General features: G+C 47.1%; 1 protein-coding gene across 10 annotated transcripts in view; it reads right to left on the reverse strand.

Moving 5' to 3' along the window:
• Positions 1 to 18,657, reverse strand: part of Fhip1a (FHF complex subunit HOOK interacting protein 1A) — a 236,394-nt gene that overhangs the window by 14,079 nt on the left and 203,658 nt on the right. For all 10 annotated transcript variants that reach the window (XM_076574338.1, XM_042279223.2, XM_076574340.1 and 7 more), the window contains 3 exons: positions 17,740 to 17,819; positions 8,507 to 8,697; positions 4,638 to 5,768 (listed from right to left, as the gene is read on the reverse strand). In XM_076574338.1, the coding sequence (XP_076430453.1) occupies positions 4,638 to 5,768; positions 8,507 to 8,697; positions 17,740 to 17,819 (1,402 nt within the window). The remainder of the gene's footprint in view (positions 1 to 4,637; positions 5,769 to 8,506; positions 8,698 to 17,739; positions 17,820 to 18,657) is intronic.

Genomic DNA, 18,657 nt, shown 5'->3' on the forward strand with positions numbered 1-18,657 from the left:
CTAGTAGAAGGCAATTGGGTCACTAGGGGCTAATGGGATCCTGATATTCCTTGTTCTTTTTTGCTCCCATGATACCATGAGATGGGAGGCTCCTAGGCACATTCTACATATCATAGGACCAAAGGCAATGGGGCTGAGTGAATGGACTGAGTCCTCTGAAACAGTGATCCAAAAAAGAGGCGATGACCTCAGACATCTTATCACAGCCCCACAAAGCTGAGGAACAGAACACCCACAGAACTGCTAAATCTTCAGAAAGCCCTCACTGCCCCCCTACCCCCCCCCACCAGCATTCATTTCTTGCCTTTCAAATGCTCAGTCCCTGGTCTACATTGAGTCTGTTCCCTGCATTTCTCAATTTTGAAACAAAGTTGTCATTGATTCTGTGACTCATCTCTATTCACAAATCCAACCTTGGAAACATCTAAATGTTCACCTTCACTTCCACCTTTGCATCTCTGCCTTAGACACAGTCCTTTCATGCCTGACTGGACTCCAGCAACATTTAACAGAGATTAAAATGACATACATACATACATACATACATACATACATACATAAACACATGTATCTTTATACAATATAAAGGTGTAAAGTGAAAAACAGGCCACCTCCTAGAAGAAACCCTTATTACAGATTCTAGTATATTATAAAAACATTGTATGTATACGATAAAGTAATATGTGAATTATTGTTGAAAACATTTATTAAGTACATCTTAGACAGAAATCAGAGTTCCAAGTACTTTTCCTGTACTGATTCACTTGATAAAATCATCCTAGGAAGTATGTTAATTATTTATCCCACTTAAAGATAAGGCAGAATGCTAAATACACACAACTGGGAAATAATGGAGTCAGAATTCCAATTTGGACCATCTGTTTGCAGGGCTGTTAACCAGCATATTACCTTGATTCCTAGTGGTGTGTGTGTGTGTGTATGTGTGTGTGTGTGTGTGTGTGTGTGTGTGTGTGTGTGTGTACATGGATGGGTGGATGATGGATGGATGTGTGGATGGATGTGTAAATGGATGGTTTGGATGGATGAGTGGGTGGATGGATGATGGATGGATGGACGGATGGATGATGGATGGATAGATGGATGGATGGATGGATGGATGATGGATGGATGGATGTGTGGATGGATGTGTAAATGGATGGTTTGGATGGATGTGTGGATGGATGGATGGATGGATGGATGGATGGATGGATGGATGGATGATGGATTGATGATGGATGGATGGATTGATGGGTGGATGGATGTGTGGATGGATGTGTGGATGGATGTGTAAATGGATGGTTTGGATGGATGGATGTGTGGATGGATGGATGGATGGATGGATGGATGGATGGATGGATGGATGGATGGATGGATGGGTGGGTGGGTGGGTGGATGGATGGATGGGTGGGTGGATGGATGGGTGGATGGATGTGTGGATGGATGTGTAAATGGATGGATTGGATGGAGGATGGATTGGATGGATGATGGATGGATGGATGGATGGATGGACGGACGGACGGACGGACGGACGGACGGACAGACGGACGGACGGACGGATGGATGGATAGGTGAATGTGTGGCACAGAAGTATGAGTCTGGCACAGAAGTTGTGGAAATGGCTCTAGACACAATTCCCAGGTCAAGCAAGGGCACAGCCTATATTCTGATGCAGTAACAGGTCTCCCACGTGTTCTTCCTGCTACCACCTCTCCCCACCCCCACCCTCTCCACAGCACTGTTGAGGCCGTCATGCCACATTCCAACTGTAATGCTTGGCCAGGAGTACAAGTTCCCCTTCTTCATCTTGACCCAGACTCTCTACAAGCAGACATCAACTACTCCTGGGCTTCCTCTCGCACCTTTGCCCGATGAGACCATACTCTTCATTTCCATTTGCACTGCCAGCTTAAAGTCAGCCATTTCCTTCCGGGGGAAGGAGGGAGGCTCCTAAGACTTAGAAGCTAACTACAGTTATGAGGCTCAGAAAACTCAGGAACCTGCAAGACTCATGAGGCCTCTCCTCAATGTTCCACGGGCAGTTAGAGACTGCTGGGGAGAGGAGACGCTGGTATAGCTGCCTGCACGTTGTGCAGGGATCTCTGGGGATGCAGCTTGTGAGTCACGGCCCATGCTGGGACGGGCTTCTCAAGGATGCAGCTTCCTTTGAGTCACCCATGCTCCTGTATGTACCCCTTCATGCATGCTCATGGACGGAGCCCCAACAAACTCTGTTGTCCAACCCTCTAATTTGGATAGACCGGTTTCTTGTCTGCTCTTAGTGCCCTGTCTAGGGCAAACAGACATTTAATAACCCTGCCTCCCTCTCCCACTCACCACCAGAGCCCCTGTTGTGTGGCACTCACCCCCCCTCCACTGGGCTCCCTTCCCGCCTGGAACACATCCCATTTCCAACTATTTTGCACTGAAAACAAAATTCTTTGTTGGTGTCTCTGTGAATGATTGTATATTCTTTTAATTTTGTGTCTTTAGATCCTATACATAGAATATCATAGGATCAATAAAAATTGTCATATTTATAAATAAATGAAATTTAAAAAGTGGAATGCTATGATTTTTCTACGAAGCAAATTCACCTCAACAGAATTAATTTCTGCTGTTGACCCCTGGTGATGGTGTGGAGAAAGGGAAGGTGAGCTACCACCTCAGCCCATACTTGGAAGTTTGGAAACAACAGAACTCACACATGGAAAGATGTTTTCTGACACCGTGTACAAGTTCCAAAAAGAGGAAGGGGAAGGAGAAAGGCAAGATCTTCAGTACAGTGAGCCATGTGCACCAAGGAACCCACATTTTACCAGCTCACGGGTGAAGACACACACACCACGGATGTTAGTGATATGGTGTTGTTTTCTATGCTTTCCCCTAAGCTGTACTTCTTCCCCCAGTTTACATACTTCCCAGGGATGGAACTACTTTGTCAGAAAGCTGGCACCCTAAAATGGCAGCCTTCTTTAGCCAGGACTTAGACCTGATGTCCCACAATAAGGCTGCAGGACATGGTTGGAACTTCTTCCTGTTGGGTGTGTCAAAAGGACAGGCACCTGACGTGGGACCTCTTCCCTCACTTGGCTCCCCAACTCTGTCCCCATTAACTGGAAACCTAAGATGATCTAATCCTTTTAACTTATGATTGACTAACTGGCTCAATTTTAATTAAAACTTGTTCACACTGAAATGCTATCTCAGCTAGAAGCTCAAGCCTGATAATTGTGGAATTAAAAGCTTTCTCCCTGTTTAAATACATCTTCAGGCATCAGTAAATAAATGAATAAATATTGGGGGAGAAGGGTGGGGAGCCCCCTTGAAATCATAGCAGATCTCTGTGACTGGGCTAGAAGGCAATCTTTTTTTTTTTTTTTTTTCATCTGTCTATGGGGATCCTGGAAGGTGGGGACGATGTTCTTCCTCGTCAAGCTGCTCCCCAGGAAGAACAATTCTCAACTGATTCTGAGAGGGTCACTAGTGAGAACAATAGCAGTGCCCTTTCTACCTCAGTCTGTCCTCACAGGGGCTGTGGCGGCATGAGCATACCAAAGCCCCATGCCTGGTAAGTGTTAAGAGCCAGAATACACCCTGAGGGTGACTCCAAGGCCATTGTCTGTCCCTCTGTGTCAAGAGCTTCTTCCAGTACTTCTGTTTGCTATCAAACGTCATCCAGCCTTCCCTGGGCACACTGAGTGCTTGGGTGTGGGAATTCCCTCTGTGTGTGTAGATTCAGACTTTGCTGCTTAACAGTTCCTGATGGTTTCTATCATACTTCCTCGGCTGACGCGCTCATTTTAGACCCCGTCTTAGCCCTCTGTGCCTTACACAGATTGCCCCTGTTGCTGGCAGTGTCCTCACTGGAACACATACATTTGGGAAAGTGGTTCGTATATGTGGATCTAGTCTTTTTGAGGTGTTAAGTCTTTCCTTTAGGGCAAAAGCCCAACTAATGGCAGTGGCCTTCTTCTCACCCAACTGTCATCCTGCAAGTGTTTCAAGCATGATGCCACTTCTTGGCCTCTGGGGACAGAGCATAGAACAAACGTGTCACCATCATGGAGCACACCCTCTAACAGCAAAATATATTTGTTTTAACAATACACATATGAATAAGTGCTAAGGAGAAAAATAAATTAGATTCAAGGAAATGCAGCTTTAAGAAAGCGACTCGATTCTTGTGTGGTCCAGTCAGACCTATGACTTTATCAGGAACATGGGGAGAAGATAAGACAGAAGACAACGTAAAGCTTGACTTGCCAACCAAACACGTCCATCACAGTAGATGGAAACCAAGACTGCCCCTTCGCTCCCTGCGAAGATATTTCACTCCTGCCCGGGCGGTGGTGGCTCAGGCCTTTAATCTCAGCACTCGGGAGGCAGAGGCAGGCGGATCTCTGTGAGTTCAAGGTCAGCCTGGTCTATAGAGTGAGTTCCAGGAAAGACGCAAAGCTACACAGAGAAACCCTGTCTTGGAAAACCCAAATAAATAAATAAATAAATAAATTAAATTTTTTTTTTAAAAAAAGGTATTTCACTCCTGTCAGGTAAACGGACACACCTTACTCTCACGGTTCTCACTCCCCTCTTACCACAGCACAAGTGGAAACCACAAAGCAGCTTAAGGTTGTCACCTGTGAACGGGGTGCTTTGAGTCCTCACGGGATGGTGACTGGTGAAGGCCGCGTCCTCTCTGACACCAAATGGGGACGGCACAGTCTCCACAGCAGGAGCTTCTGCCATGAGGGAGTCGAAGTCATCCTCCTCTTCTCCTCTGCCTTCTTCTCGCCTCTCTTCCTGGTTTGTAAGAAGCGGGGGGTCAGAGGAAGGGATGCTCTGGTCCATCAAGCCCTCGGTGCCAGAATCCAGCTCTTGGATGATTTGGTCGTACTGTGCAATAAAATCTTCACTCTCTGAGTTGGCAACGGGCAGGTCTGACTGGACGTCCACCTCAAATGCAGGGGCTGTCAACCCCGGGTTTGATTCCAAGGCTGCATCAGGCTCACTCTCTTGCTTGGCTTCTGAGAACGTGTTCTGACACAGGTCTGAACTCTCCCTGCTGGGTCGTGCCTCTGCCTCAGGATCAGGGCTAAAGAGAGGTCCGTTGCTCATGGGGGGACTCTGGGCTTCAGGCTGGTCCTGGGGCTGGGCCTCAGCTGGTGGGTCAGCCACGTCTCCCTGTGGCTCCCTGGCGTCCTCAGAGTCCTTCTCAGCACACAGCCTATATACCATCACGTCATCCTGGAAGTCTGACTCTTCTATGTAGGACCCTTTGAAGAGGAGGATGGCGTTCTTCTTCATCTCTTGGATGTGTTTGGGGGGGTCAACGGGTGCCGGTGGGGCTGGAGTCTCCACGTCGTCGTAGGGCCCAGGAGAGCTCACATCAGCTCCAGATGAGATGCCAGTGTCATAGCTGTCATCCCATTCCAGCTCTGACTGGTTCTTGTCCTTCGTCTGGCCTGCTGTCCTGGTGTGCTGCTGAGAGAGTCTAGCCTCCGGCGGGCCTGAACTTTCTCGGCTCTCCTCTGGCAGACTCTGCAGAAAGGTCTCGGGGTCAGGTGAGTCCCCATCATAGAGGGCTGACCACACCCTGCAGTCCCTCATGCAGTGGAGAATGTTGGCGTGGGCCTCCCACAGATACTGCAGGTAGCTGATGTCCAGGGTCTTCCCATACTCCACAATGCAGGCTGCTGGGCCAGGAGGGGAAGGAGGGGCGGGTGGAGGAGATGGGCAGGGCGCTTCTGGCAGCGGCTGTTCCTCGGGTCCTGGGCAGGAACAAACAGCCATCAGGAAGAGAGGTGGGGATGAGTCGGGGACTTGCTATCAGTTTAGGTCAGCAATGGCTAGTTACATTATTTCTGATAATAAACGCTGAATTAAGAGGGAAAGGCAGTGACAGACACTCCACCCTCAAGAAGAGATAAAACCCAAATGGCCAGGTGCGGGCTACAGAAACTGTTGGGTAATGCTGTGAGGTGACTAGACAGCCGGAGAAGCCCATGAGGATGGTCCCCTCCTTCAAGGTCAGCTTTGGAGTCCACCTCCCATCTCCTGGCAACACCAGAAAGGTAAGTGCCCGCTTGTTCACTCCTCAGGCCTCCTGTTCAAAAAAAATTCAATGCCTCCGGCCCCAGGAGGAAACATGAAATCAGAGCTTTACATACTACTGTTTCCTCCATTAAGAGTTAATCTAGCTGGGCCTGTCAATCACCTGGCCTTGAGTCCACCCCACAGGAAAGCTGGTTCACCTGAAGATATGCTAAGAAGATGGGAAGAATAACTATGCTCTTAAAGAGATAATGCACTCACCCCTCCCAGAAACCCCTCCCTCATGCAGCCTCTTATTGAGCCTTTGCTATGGAGCCAACCAGATTTTCTGAATTACTCAGAAAACTAAGTTCCCTTCTTTTCCCTTTTCCTTTTAGATACTGGCCAGAAACCTACACACGCCCTCACTCTTCCTCTAAAGACCCCACCCACACCCCACCCTGTGCTGTACACTGCTTGTAGCTGGTGCTCATTGACTGCAGGGTCTCCCTGCTTTCTGGGACTCTAACTGAAAGGGCATGGCCTCTCTCTTCCTCATCTCCAAGACTTACAGTTGCCTGTCCATGTGTTTCTCTCTCAAATTCTAAAAAAATTGTCTTTGAGTTTCCTTTGGAGTCCATTTCTAAAGTCATTTATTAACAAGATGAGGGACCCGAATGGAGGGGATCCTGACTTCTTTGGTGACAACGTCAGTCATCAGAGAAACAAGAGCTGATGAGGGCCACTCTCCAGGACAAGGGGATGACAGGCAGTGCTCCTAATGTGGTGCTTGCCACAGGATGTAATAATTTTAAAGTATTTTGATAAATGGAAGGCTAATGACTCATGAGTTTGAGAACCAGGTTTTCCAGTAGAAAAATCCTGGGTTTCTAGAAAAGGCAATTAACACATTGCACCTTGTGGACAATAATCAGGATGCTGATGCACATCAGATGGTCTCCTGAAGCCAAGTCACCGTCAATCACAACAGTCATTTCAACCTGAGAAGGTGTCATGTGTTTAAAAGTGACTGACTTCATGTTATAAGTTCCAGCATCAGAACTGAACTAGTTGTGAAAACGCCTGTATTTACATTTGTAATTTCCTCGAAAATGAAATGTCTAGAAAAAACTCAGACTTGGAGGGAAACATGCTGTCCACCATTCCTTAAGTATCTACAGTACTGTACGTGCTTTATCACTGGCATGGGAGTTAACGATCCTATATGATAGACTCGGTTTTCCCCACTTGCGCACAGATAGAACATCCGGCCCTAGCTGTGGCAGGGCCATGGATGATTCGAGTGCTGGCCTCCTCTGGACCCTCTCCACACTCCAGCCACATCTTTGTGAGCTCTGTGCCCCTTTGTAATGGATCAGGCTTGAGCCTTTAGAAGTATATACAAAGCCCAGTAAAACAGACACCCACCTCATTGTTTACCATTCTACTGACAGAGGCTAGTGCTGCTTCTCTTATACACTTGACAGAAAAAGACATCAAACTACTCCTAGAAATATTTCCTGAGCAGTGGCTACGTGCCGGGCAAGCCTCCTAAGAGCTCTTGTGCCTGAACTCACCTATCCTTTGTAGCAGTCCTTTGGGGAAGGTACTAATTCACAGAAAGGGGAAAGGTTTTTTTAATGATTAAGAAATTTTCTCTAAAAGGTGAGAAAGCCAAGATCAGAATCCTAGCTGTTCACCACTGCACAGGAATCCTGCCAGCTAGTGATGTGTCCCCGGCAGGACACACATCTGTGGTAACTCCAGATGCAGAATATGGAACAAACATGGAGTATGGGAATCAGAGAAGTTACCCGTGACATAACCATGACCAAGTCAATCCCCCCCCCCAAGTCTGTTTCTTTCTTTCTTTCTTCTTTTTTTTTTTTTTTTTTTTGGTTTTTCGAGACAGGGTTTCTCTGCGTAGCTTTTGTGCCTTTCCTGGAGCTCACTCTGTAGACCAGGCTGGCCTCAAACTCTCAGAGATCCACCTGTCTCTGCCTCCCGAGTGCTGGGATTAAAGGCGTGCGCCACCACCGCCCCGCCCAAGTCTGTTTCCTCATCTGCAAATGCGCTACTTTCTTCACATCCTTAAATGTGATTGCACAGAGAAAGTAGCTGACAAGTTTTGGAAAGTCATTTTTAATCTGAATTTTGAGTTTTGGAAATTAAAAAGCAGGCCTGTCTTGGTTATAGACCGAACACCTGTAACTCATTTTGTTTTAGAAGTCGTGTTAATGCACATCTTCACAGTTGGACTCGGAAGACACCACTGAAAGGGACATATAAAACAAAACTCTGTGAAAATGACTAGGTGAAGGCAGGTGCTTTGGAGAACACTAGCTGCAGGCTCTACACAACTCCTCCTGCAGCAGAAAAAGCTCCAGCCCCTCCTCCACCCTGCGGTCATCTTGTCTACCCAGGCCGAGAGAGGGAGTCGGCATCGGGGTTAAAGACCACACTAGCATGCCCCCACCTGAACCAGCATGCATGCACTTTGACCAGAGGATGTAATCCCTTTCCTGGGTCCCAAGGGTCAGGGTGATGCCACTGGTACAGCAGACGGGCGTCAAGGCAAGCAGCTTGGCCGCGGACACGGAGTAGCAGTCTCCTTCCTTCACGGCCCACCTTTGACTCAGCATCATGTGATTGCAGGGGATCAGATACCTGGAATGACAAAGAGCCAGCATTCAATGCCTCTGCAATGCCCTAAAACCCTATCACGAACGACGCCGTAAAATACAATTAGACCCAGTCATGAGTGGGCAGACTCACCTCCCCCCAGTCAGGACACCTGGCACACTGGCACACTGGTTATTCGCTCCCTTGCTTAGAAGTCTGCCAAGGGCTTCTTCCTTCTGACAGAACTGTTCTCTTCAGCACATTTCTCGCCCTCTCCAAGACCATCTCATGTCCCTCTTTACCCTACGCCTTTCAACCCACCGCTGACCCCATCCGGAGTGAGACTTCTTCCCCCTTCTCTGCCTGACAGCTCCTTGTCGTGGAAGCACCACATTCTCTGGGGAGGCTTCCCAGCTCCTTTCTCCAAGGCACAGCAGCCCTCCTCTCCTTCCACTGCGTGTACGTGGAAGCATTATTAATCTCGCATCGTGAATATTTCTAATCTACCTCCTCCACATGCGTGCTACCAGAGCAAGGACTGCTTCAATAGTTTTGTCTTTGGATTCCTAAAACTCTGGCCCAGGACAGGCACTGAGTGAAGGTGGCCAACCCCTCCACGGCTTCTTCTGTTCTCTGGGACAGGAGGGAAAATGATGCCCAACAGTTCACTGGGGAGCCCTGGACCCCGCCGCGCAGGCCGGCTGGTGATTGAAAGCATCTTCGTGTTAACGTGAACCCGGAGAAGAGAAGATCCCATCATCTGTTTCAGACACACCTGAGCGCACCACCGAGCTCTGTGGGCAGAATGGGTGGGCTGAGTGGCTGCCCATTCTGAAGGCAAACACCGCACCAGTCAGTTCAACAAGGATGGACCAAGTGGGTTGAAGGACCTGAGGCCAGAGACAATTTCACAGTAGCCTAAGCCCCCATCTGAGCAACCACAAGCTTTGGGTAAGCCAGAATGTTTCTGACTTCCCATTTCAGCTCCTGGGAAAGAGGCAGCACAGAGGGAAACAAGCTGTGATTAAGGATCCCCTGAAAGAGATGAGAAGCACAGCCCACAGGGTATGTCTAGGGGCTTATAATCATGGACCGGTCCCCACATCTCCCGTTGATCCGGATGAAGAAACTTGTTTGTTCTAACAGTCCATCTGCTGCAAGGAGCTTGAGTCAAGGAGAGAAACATTCAATGCCCTTGATCCATTCGAAGTGGTCACTTCAAGAGCACTCTCCGGGTATGAAACGCAAACTTGCCGCTCTCCCCAAATCAAGCCATTTCTTGAGTCCTTTAAATTCCTAGTGTAGCTAGGTAATAGGGTCTTGTCTTTCCTCGCTCCCTCCACCCTCATGGGCACACACACTGCTGTTTCTAAGAGCCCGATTCACCCATCAGTCAACTCTGGTGTGGTGGCATCCACATCTCAGCTGTTTCTTGAAAGCAACAAGAACAGAGAAGAGCAGAGTGGGAGGGAAGCACAGGGAAGGAGACAGGTCTGTCCAGACACCTTGGAGACCTGGGTCTGAACTGTACAGGAGCAAGAATGGACGGCACAGGCAGAAAATAGACACCCCTTTTCCTAAGGGCCCTGTGAACTGAGACGCCTTAGTAATCCGGGGGACAAGGGGAGAGAGGCATTCCCCACCTCTGTCTGAACACAGGCCAGCTGGAACTCAGAGAGCATCACAGCGAATCCAGCTGCCCAGCACCTCAGGGCAGTTGAGGATGGGGGCAACTGGGGGCAGCTGGGTGGAAGGCAAGCACAGGCAGCCAGGGGCCAGGACATAATGGAAGTGAAACAACTCCTTAAAAAGGGGCCAGAGCAAGGGCAGACACCACATGAAAACGGCAGGAGAAAGACATGTTCATGAATGTACATAAGAGCTCTGGCTTGGGGAGGTGATGGCTGCTGCTTCCCAGAGGGCTAAGGTCTGACAGGAGATGACAAGGACGAAGGCAAGGCAAGGAAGCCCATAGCACTGACGGGAACTCTTCTATTCCAGGCTGGAAAGGTCTACGACAATGCAGGTTGCATGGGACTTACTGTACCCACAGGCGGATCATTAACTATTCATAGGATCAACAGCTTCAGTGTTTCCATGGACTGCACGAACTCGATGCCTGTTTGCAGCTCAAACCAATCGTGTTTCATGACTTAAACTGATACACATGCTTCTACTCTTTGTTTGAAGTATTTAAAAAAATGGAGCACTGGATCAAAGCCAATAAAGCTATTTATCAAATACCACCCAGTAGATAGCTTGAAATTATTTTAGAAGACAGAGTTGACAATGTGCGACTTTAAAAATACCTGTTCTCAGCCGGGCGGTGGTGGCGCACGCCTTTAATCCCAGCACTTGGGAGGCAGAGCCAGGCGGATCTCTGTGAGTTCAAGGCCAGCCTGGGCTACCAAGTGAGTTCCAGGAAAGGTGCAAAGCTACACAGAGAAACCCTGTCTCGAAAAACCAAAAAAAAAAAAAAAAACCTGTTCTCAGCACAAGCTAAGAATGTCCTCTTACATAAATGGAGGGAGATGCCTGTTGGTTAAAGCAGAGGTTCTCTGGGACAGAAATGGGGACGGGCACCCCAGTGAACGACCCCCCCAAGGGTTCCCAGCACTGCTGCTCTGTTGGCTTTTTAAATCAAGTTTGTAAGCACACACACCATACTCTAGCCCTGTGTCCTTCCATCTTTTTGAGAGAATGGTGGGGAACAGAATAAATGCTAACAGCTTCCCAAATGATAAATACCAAGATAATGTGGTTGTTGGTAACAGAAAAATAATGTGAGCATTTAGTACAGACATTTTTTTATGAAGCCATCTTTTGACTACATGCTATGTAATTTTGTTTGGAGATTTTACTTAAATCCAGGGAGTAATAATTAGAGATCTGCGTGTGTGTTTATTGACTGAAATGCAATGTTCCTCAAATCACTATGTAGCCCAGTCTGGCCTCAAACTCGCCATTCCCCTGCTTCAGCTTCCCGAGTACTGGGATTACAGGTCAACACCACCACGTGTAGCTCACAGACTAAGAAATATGGTCTTCAAATGTCAAGATTAAGTCATTTTCCAATATACCCGGAATAAACAGTGCTGTCCATGTTACACTTACACACACTCACTTTCCCAACTCTCTAAAACCTTTCAATGATGCCTATATCATTTAAGTCATCAAAAAAAATGACATGAGGGCCTGGAGAGATGGCTCAGAGGTTAAGAGCAACGACTGCTCTTCCAGAGGTCCTGAGTTCAATTCCCAGCACCCACATGGTGGCTCACAACCATCTGTAATGAGATCTGGCACCCTCTTCTGTGTTCATAATAAATAAATAAATAAATTAAAAAAATTAAAAACAAAACAAAAAAAAACATCGCACAAAACAGTTGAATCCTTTAAAAAAAAAAAAAAAAAAAAATGACATGAAGTTTGGAAGACATAGGTGGAATGGGAGGAGGAGTCGGGTAAATATGACCAAAATACATTGTATACATATATGATGTTCTTGACACATTTTTAAAAAGTAAGCCACCACTCAGAGTGGTCAGTGACGAACCAGTGGGGACAAAGAGCACACACTATTCAGTGCTGTACTGACAAGGAGACACCAAATGGATGGCAGCAATGATGAACTGGAGCCTGGACCCCAGACAGAAAACTACAAGTGCCATCAGTGAGCTTCAAAGTCCGGCCATGTTTCTCCTCTCCACCTCTCCCTGGGCTGGCTGTCCACCTCTGTCACTGATCCCCAACTCCTTTGCCAGACAGAAGTGTTCCTGAAATGTGCACACAGCCTCGCTTCAAGCAAAACTGCTCCTGTCTGGACACAACAGGCAATGGGGTTCACAAACGCGATTAAAAAACAAAAACACCCTAAGGAGAACATTCAGGAATGGCAGCTAAGGTACAGCAATTGATTTTCACGGGAACTGGGGAGTTCCTGGAGCAGAGGGGTTTGCCGCATCACTACCTGTCAGTAGTCCCTGCCTGCCCTTGGCCTCTCACAGCCGCACGTGGGCAGTTTCTCCTGGGTTTTCTGCTCACTGGCCTCCCCCTCTCTGGGAATCCCGTTTCAGTTGGCCCTCCTGACCCTTTGCCAAAGGAGAAACTCCAACGGTGATGAACAGAATACTACTTTGAAGTGTCAATATTTAAGAGTGCTTGAGTTACAACAGATAGATACAGAACAGATAGACAGATGGACAGAACACCTTCACCAGGAGGATGCTCACAGCCTGTGCTGCTGCATGGGCCCTCAGACCTCCAAGCTCATCACACACAGATGACTGCACAGCAGGCAAAAATGAAAGGGAGATTAGGATCTATTTGTATCCTCTTTCCAACAAAGTTTAAGTGATGAGAAGAATCAAGTTTGTTGTTGTCCTTGGTTCAGGCATGGATTCTAAATCAGAAAGACATTATTCTTAGGAGTTTAAAATACATTTTCTAGAAAGCTCCCTCCCTTAAGTGTATATAATACCCTGCATTATTTCGAAATGCTTTCATGGATGTCACCACAATTGGTCCTCTCAACAATGCTATGAGGCAGCATGTTCCAGAAGTGAGACAAGTACATCTGCAGGCTTAGAGGGAGGGGCGGGAGCCAGAGGTCTCCTGCCCAGGCCTCTCAGGTCCTCTGGTATTCCAGGGAGAGTTGGAAATAGAGGAAGTGCTCAGGAAAGAGCAATTGTGGTATTGCATTAGCTCCCATCCACCATAGGAAAAATAGCTAGCCAAAGAACCCTGGGCCAGGTCTGTCTCTAACCTCAGGCCCGGCCTTCAGAACTTCTTCCATTTAGAACTTGTAATAGCATCATGCCCTTCAGGCACCTTCTGGGACATCACAGAACTGACTAGATCTGACTTGGACATGTGTACACTTCTCGTCGTCATAAGGTCCAGGTCTGGCTCTCAGATGCAATCATGTTTAACACCATTGCTGAGGACAGATTTGAATATTCTGAGCAAAACGTGATTAGAGCTCATCTTGTAAAGGTCATCAGATGTCCAGCAAGCAAACCTGTCACTCTAGTCTCGCCAGACCTTGGTGACCCACAGTGGGGAAGTGATGGATCTCAGACCTGACCAGGGACACTGCCATTTCAGGGACCCTGCAAACACAGCTGTTTTCTCTGCCATCAACGATGCAGCATTTAGGAATTTAACATTCAAATGCAATCAAGGCTTTGCCCACCTTGAGTAAAAGCCTGCTTCTGAGCAATAAAAAATGCTTTGCCAAGTTGTTCTGCTGGATTTCATTCAGGCCCTGCTAATGCATTCTGTCTGTCGGTAGAGACTTGCTGGGGAGCTGAAGTAATCCTTTTAAAACAGACTACCAGCTGAGTTTTTATGATCGGATTTGTTCTCTGCTAATGCCTTGAGATTAGTTACTGATGACCTGATTTAAACCCTGAAAGTTCAAAAACACTGTTTTACTTAAAAATCTTATAAATGATAGTCTCCCATAAAGCAACAATCTGTGAGGCCCTCCAGAGTGTGCCACCAAGTTTTTCCAGACTCGGTTTTAATTCCCCCTTTTTGTAGGACGCTATACTCACACCCAGCATCCCTCCAGCCAGTGACACTCCAACTCTGGTGGTACACCAGGACCCTCCACAGTGTTTGTTAAGACACAGTTCACAGACACCACTCTAGGGTTTCTGATTTACCAGGTCCTGGGGGAATTTGCCTTTCTGACCAGTCCTGTGCAATGACCGTTCCCAGAACAGAACTTTCACATCCCCTGGCTTTTCTAGAGCTACCTATCATCTCAGTGATCCTGGATTCACCTCAATAATATATATATATATATGGAGGTCAGAGGTCAACTTCATGTATCATTCCTCAGACACCATCTACCTTTACCTTGTTTATTTTGAGACAAGCTCTCACATTGGCCTGGAACTCGACTATTACTCCAGGCTGGCTGGCCAGGGAACTCCAGAGATCCTGTCTCTGCCTCCCTGACACTGGGATTACAAGCATACACTACCACACCGGTTATTTTTAAAGTGGGTTCTGGGGATCAAATTCAGGTCCTCACGTTTGCATGACAGGCCCTTATCACATGAGCTGTGTTCCCCGCCCCTCTTCAGTAACTCCTACCCTGCTGTGGGCCGCAGGAATCTATCATAAGAACTCATCTGGTTATGGCAAAGTCACTACCTGGAGGAATCAGGGAATTCCTCCAGAGGAAGCCAAATCCCAAGGAGTTTTTGGTGTTACTTGGCTTGTTATATATCAGCTGTATTCAGTTATGAAAATCATGTGTGTCTTCATAGTTTTCCCAATTGATTTTTCCCTAAGAAGGGCTAACAATGTGGACTGATCACTCTCTAGACATACACATTCCAGGCATTTGGAGAATAGCCTCAGGAAAGGCTTTCTCTGGAATCAGATATCTCCCCTAGCCACTTTCAAGGACTAAAGGAGACATCACCCAGGTGGTCACCCAATTTCCGAGGACTAACAGTGATAACAACCCACAGGCGAGTCTCCTGACTTAAGGTAAATTCCACAAGGGGACACCGCCTAGGTCAGGTAGACATTAAGTAATAGCTTTACACAATTTAGCTCAGACCCCTCCTTTCTTACAGCCTTACTAACTTTATAGACCTCTAACTACTTACCTAACCACTTCTAGGAATATTTAGATAAACTTCTGCGCTAACAGCTATGCTCAGCCAGAACTCCCAGTTCAAGCCTCCCTGTTATTATCATCATTGGCAGCATCCGGCCAGGTGCATCCCCAGACAGAGGAAGTACCTTATCAGAGATACCTCTGTACTCTCTAAGAACAGACTTAAGCATCCAGGCTATCTGTTTGAGAAGGCCTGGTGGATGTGCTAATTAAGCTTAACTTCCTCCTTTCCCAAATCTTACCTCCAGTTCCAGATCTCCCTTTAACTATCACCAGAGGCATCTACCTGTACACAGGTTGCCTAAAGACTGAGCACACTTTCCCCCACCCTACAGAAAAAAACGGCAGACAGCTTGGACAGATAGGAGCCACAGGAAAAAAGAAGACAGTTTTATTTTCTCCCATTGACCTAGCAACTTATAGATTTTTAACATCCTTTACCAAACACATTTAAGATTATAGTTGTGCACATAAGATCCCTCTTCTTAGATATTACCCATATTTAGCCTTTAGTTAATTCATTAGTCACTTCCCCTTTGGGTCCCAAATGGTAATTAACAACTAGTGCCCCTCTTTGTAATTCTTATCAACCCTCCATTTGATCCTGATAGCAGACAATCACTGCCTGAGGAAGTTCAGGCTGAGTGTCCTAGGTGGAGGGGAGGATTGTGATTTTGGGGAGATATATAACTGTAAAGCAGAGGACAGAGGAGAGAAAAGAGAATGGAAGAACTAGATGGGTAAGAACTTGAGAGGAACGAACTGAGATGGGGAAGAACTAGATTGAAGGGCTAGAAGAGAGGACAAGAGGAATGAGATGGAAGATGAGGAAGAGCCAGATGGGGAAAAACAAGATGAGGAAGAGCCAGATGAGAGAGAAGGAGACGGGAGAGGAGCTGATAGGGGAAAGAACTAGAGAGATGAGAACCTAGAAGGGACAGAACTAGATGAAGGAATTAAGATAGAACCTAGAGGGGACAGTAGATAAATATAGAGAAATCAGGCAAGGAAGGAGCTAGGCATGAGAGCAGAATAGAAGCTGTGTAGAGAGAGAACTATCACAGAATAATAATAAAGCGTATGAACTAAGGAGTTTCGTGTACATAGATTCATTTCTTCTCATCAAAGATTAATTATCAGCTGGTTGTAGATTCTTCCCGGACCCTGGGAGGGGACTGTCGAGGGGCTGGACTCCCATAGTCCCCGATACTACCCCAGTCATGTCTACACCAGAGGTAGACAGGGGAAGCCCAGGCCTCCCTCTCGCCCTGCCCTTCCTTCCGCTGCTCCCTATTTTCCACTAAGGAAGGAGAAGTGCACTCACCAGCGCACAGGCTGATCCTCTGACACTTCACCTGCTGGCCACGCCCTCTTAGAGCCCAGCTCCTCAGGCCAGGCCCACCTGCTTCTGCTCCCAAAGCTTTCCCCTCTTCCATCCCCACCCTCCAGAAAGCGGAGCTCTGTGTCTAGACACCAGCCCACTTGAGAGAAGATGATAGAACCAACACATCTCTACAGGAAGTTAATTTACAGTCCTGGCCTGTCCCTGCCTTGTCCATGGTGGTTACAGAGGAGAGGGGCATGGGCTTTCCCGCAGGGATCTTAGTTCTGTGGGCCCCCTTTACACACCCTGAAGCTTGTGTTAGCGTGGGTCTCACTGGAGGAGTGCATTCAGGATTTAGGGGTTGGGTTCAGCACAGAGGAGGAAAGACAATGACTGGGACTAGCCTGGTGCTTCTGGAGTGCTGCAGGAGGATTCCGGACAGAACCGCATGTTCCCAAGGAACAGTCACTTTCCTTCACGGAAGCAGGGGTTCCCACGGCAGGCGGAGAGGGGGATAAGGCAGAACTGGGGGCGGCTGAACCTGCTGCCCAATCACCAGACTCAGACCATCTGAAGAGCACTCAGACTCCCACCCTCCAACAGCAGCATCCTCAGAGCTTCCCCACTTTCCTGGAGGATGGCTCTGCCATCTTGTGCTGAGCCCTGACATCTATCTGCTTCATGCTGTCCTCACAACCGAAGCTCACAGCCTGGACAGTCACAGTGTAATGTTACTGAAGAAAAGGCTGAAAACTATATCCAAGTGTTTTATATTTGAAAAAAGAGTTGTTTTCAATAACAAGGGTCCCTTAAGAGAGCTAACAACAATGAGTGGCCCAGGAGACCAAAGTTCAGCCATGAGCCCAAAGAGCTTTAATACTTGCACAATTTTCCAACATTCTCATTATTGTTTCCAGGAACACATTCATAACACACTAAAAAACTTTTCATAATGAAACAATATTAACTTTAGGAGATAACACCAAAAAAAATTAAATTGGCTCTCTTAATAATTTTCTTCCTTAGAGGCACTGTCCTGACTTCATTTACATCATCAAAGTAAAGCAAAACATTAACACTGCAGAGGAAACTTCTTTAACGAGGACAAACAATGGAAGCTCACCTTAAAACTAGTTGTAACATCACATCTTCACAGTGTAAACCGATGAGAGTTCTGAACAGCGCCAGGGACACCACACAGAGCTGGGGGACCAATAAACACAGCGCGGCTTCAGATGTCAGGCTGATAACTCCACCCCAGGCAGGTGACAAATAAATCAGAATTACATAACAAAATGGCCTCTCCATCCCTAGCAGTTTTCATAAAATGCACATTGCTGCCAGGAAAAATGTATTCCGAATACCAGTTCCCCCAGGGGAAGAGTTGGCTAGAAACCTAACGGCTGCCTGGGAAATACTCATGCTCATATTGTGAATCAAAGACCCAGCCAGATAATACAAATGTGCCCCTTCAACTCCTGACATACATATGGACTTCTTACCTCCTCTTCGGACAATTTGTTTTTCTAAGTTGTCTTCAAATGTGACACTTGGTTATTTACAAGAGAGGGCCCACGGGAGAGCACTCAAAACCTGGCCAGCTCTCTTTAGAATGTGCAGCTTAAGCCTCAGTTTCTCTCTTGGTGTTGGGGCAAATTTTTCTCTTTGGTTCCATTTCCTATAGTGCTTGCTCCAAGTGTGAGGATTTGCCTCCTTAAGGAGTTCACTCAAAAAGAATAATGAAATTTTTAACAAACACATGAATTCTTTCAACCTCTAATTTCTACAAAGGAATGATGAACTACCAAGCAGGGGAGACACCCAATTACAAAAGTCACGGTAGCTTCTGGGTCCCAAGCTGCTCTCAATCTCCCAGGCCATTTAAGTGATTCAGCCTCCCATTCTTTGGAGAGGAGAGTAAATGCTAGTTTGGCTTCCAGCCAGGATAAACTTAAAACCAACAATAGTATTGTAAAGACATAGCTGGATTTGACTGGCTCCAAACACGCCTTTGCTCAGGATGGTGACAGGCCTGTAGTTA

Source organism: Peromyscus maniculatus, chromosome 6, assembly GCF_049852395.1.
Source record: "Peromyscus maniculatus bairdii isolate BWxNUB_F1_BW_parent chromosome 6, HU_Pman_BW_mat_3.1, whole genome shotgun sequence".
NCBI classification, from domain to species: Eukaryota; Metazoa; Chordata; class Mammalia; order Rodentia; family Cricetidae; genus Peromyscus; species Peromyscus maniculatus.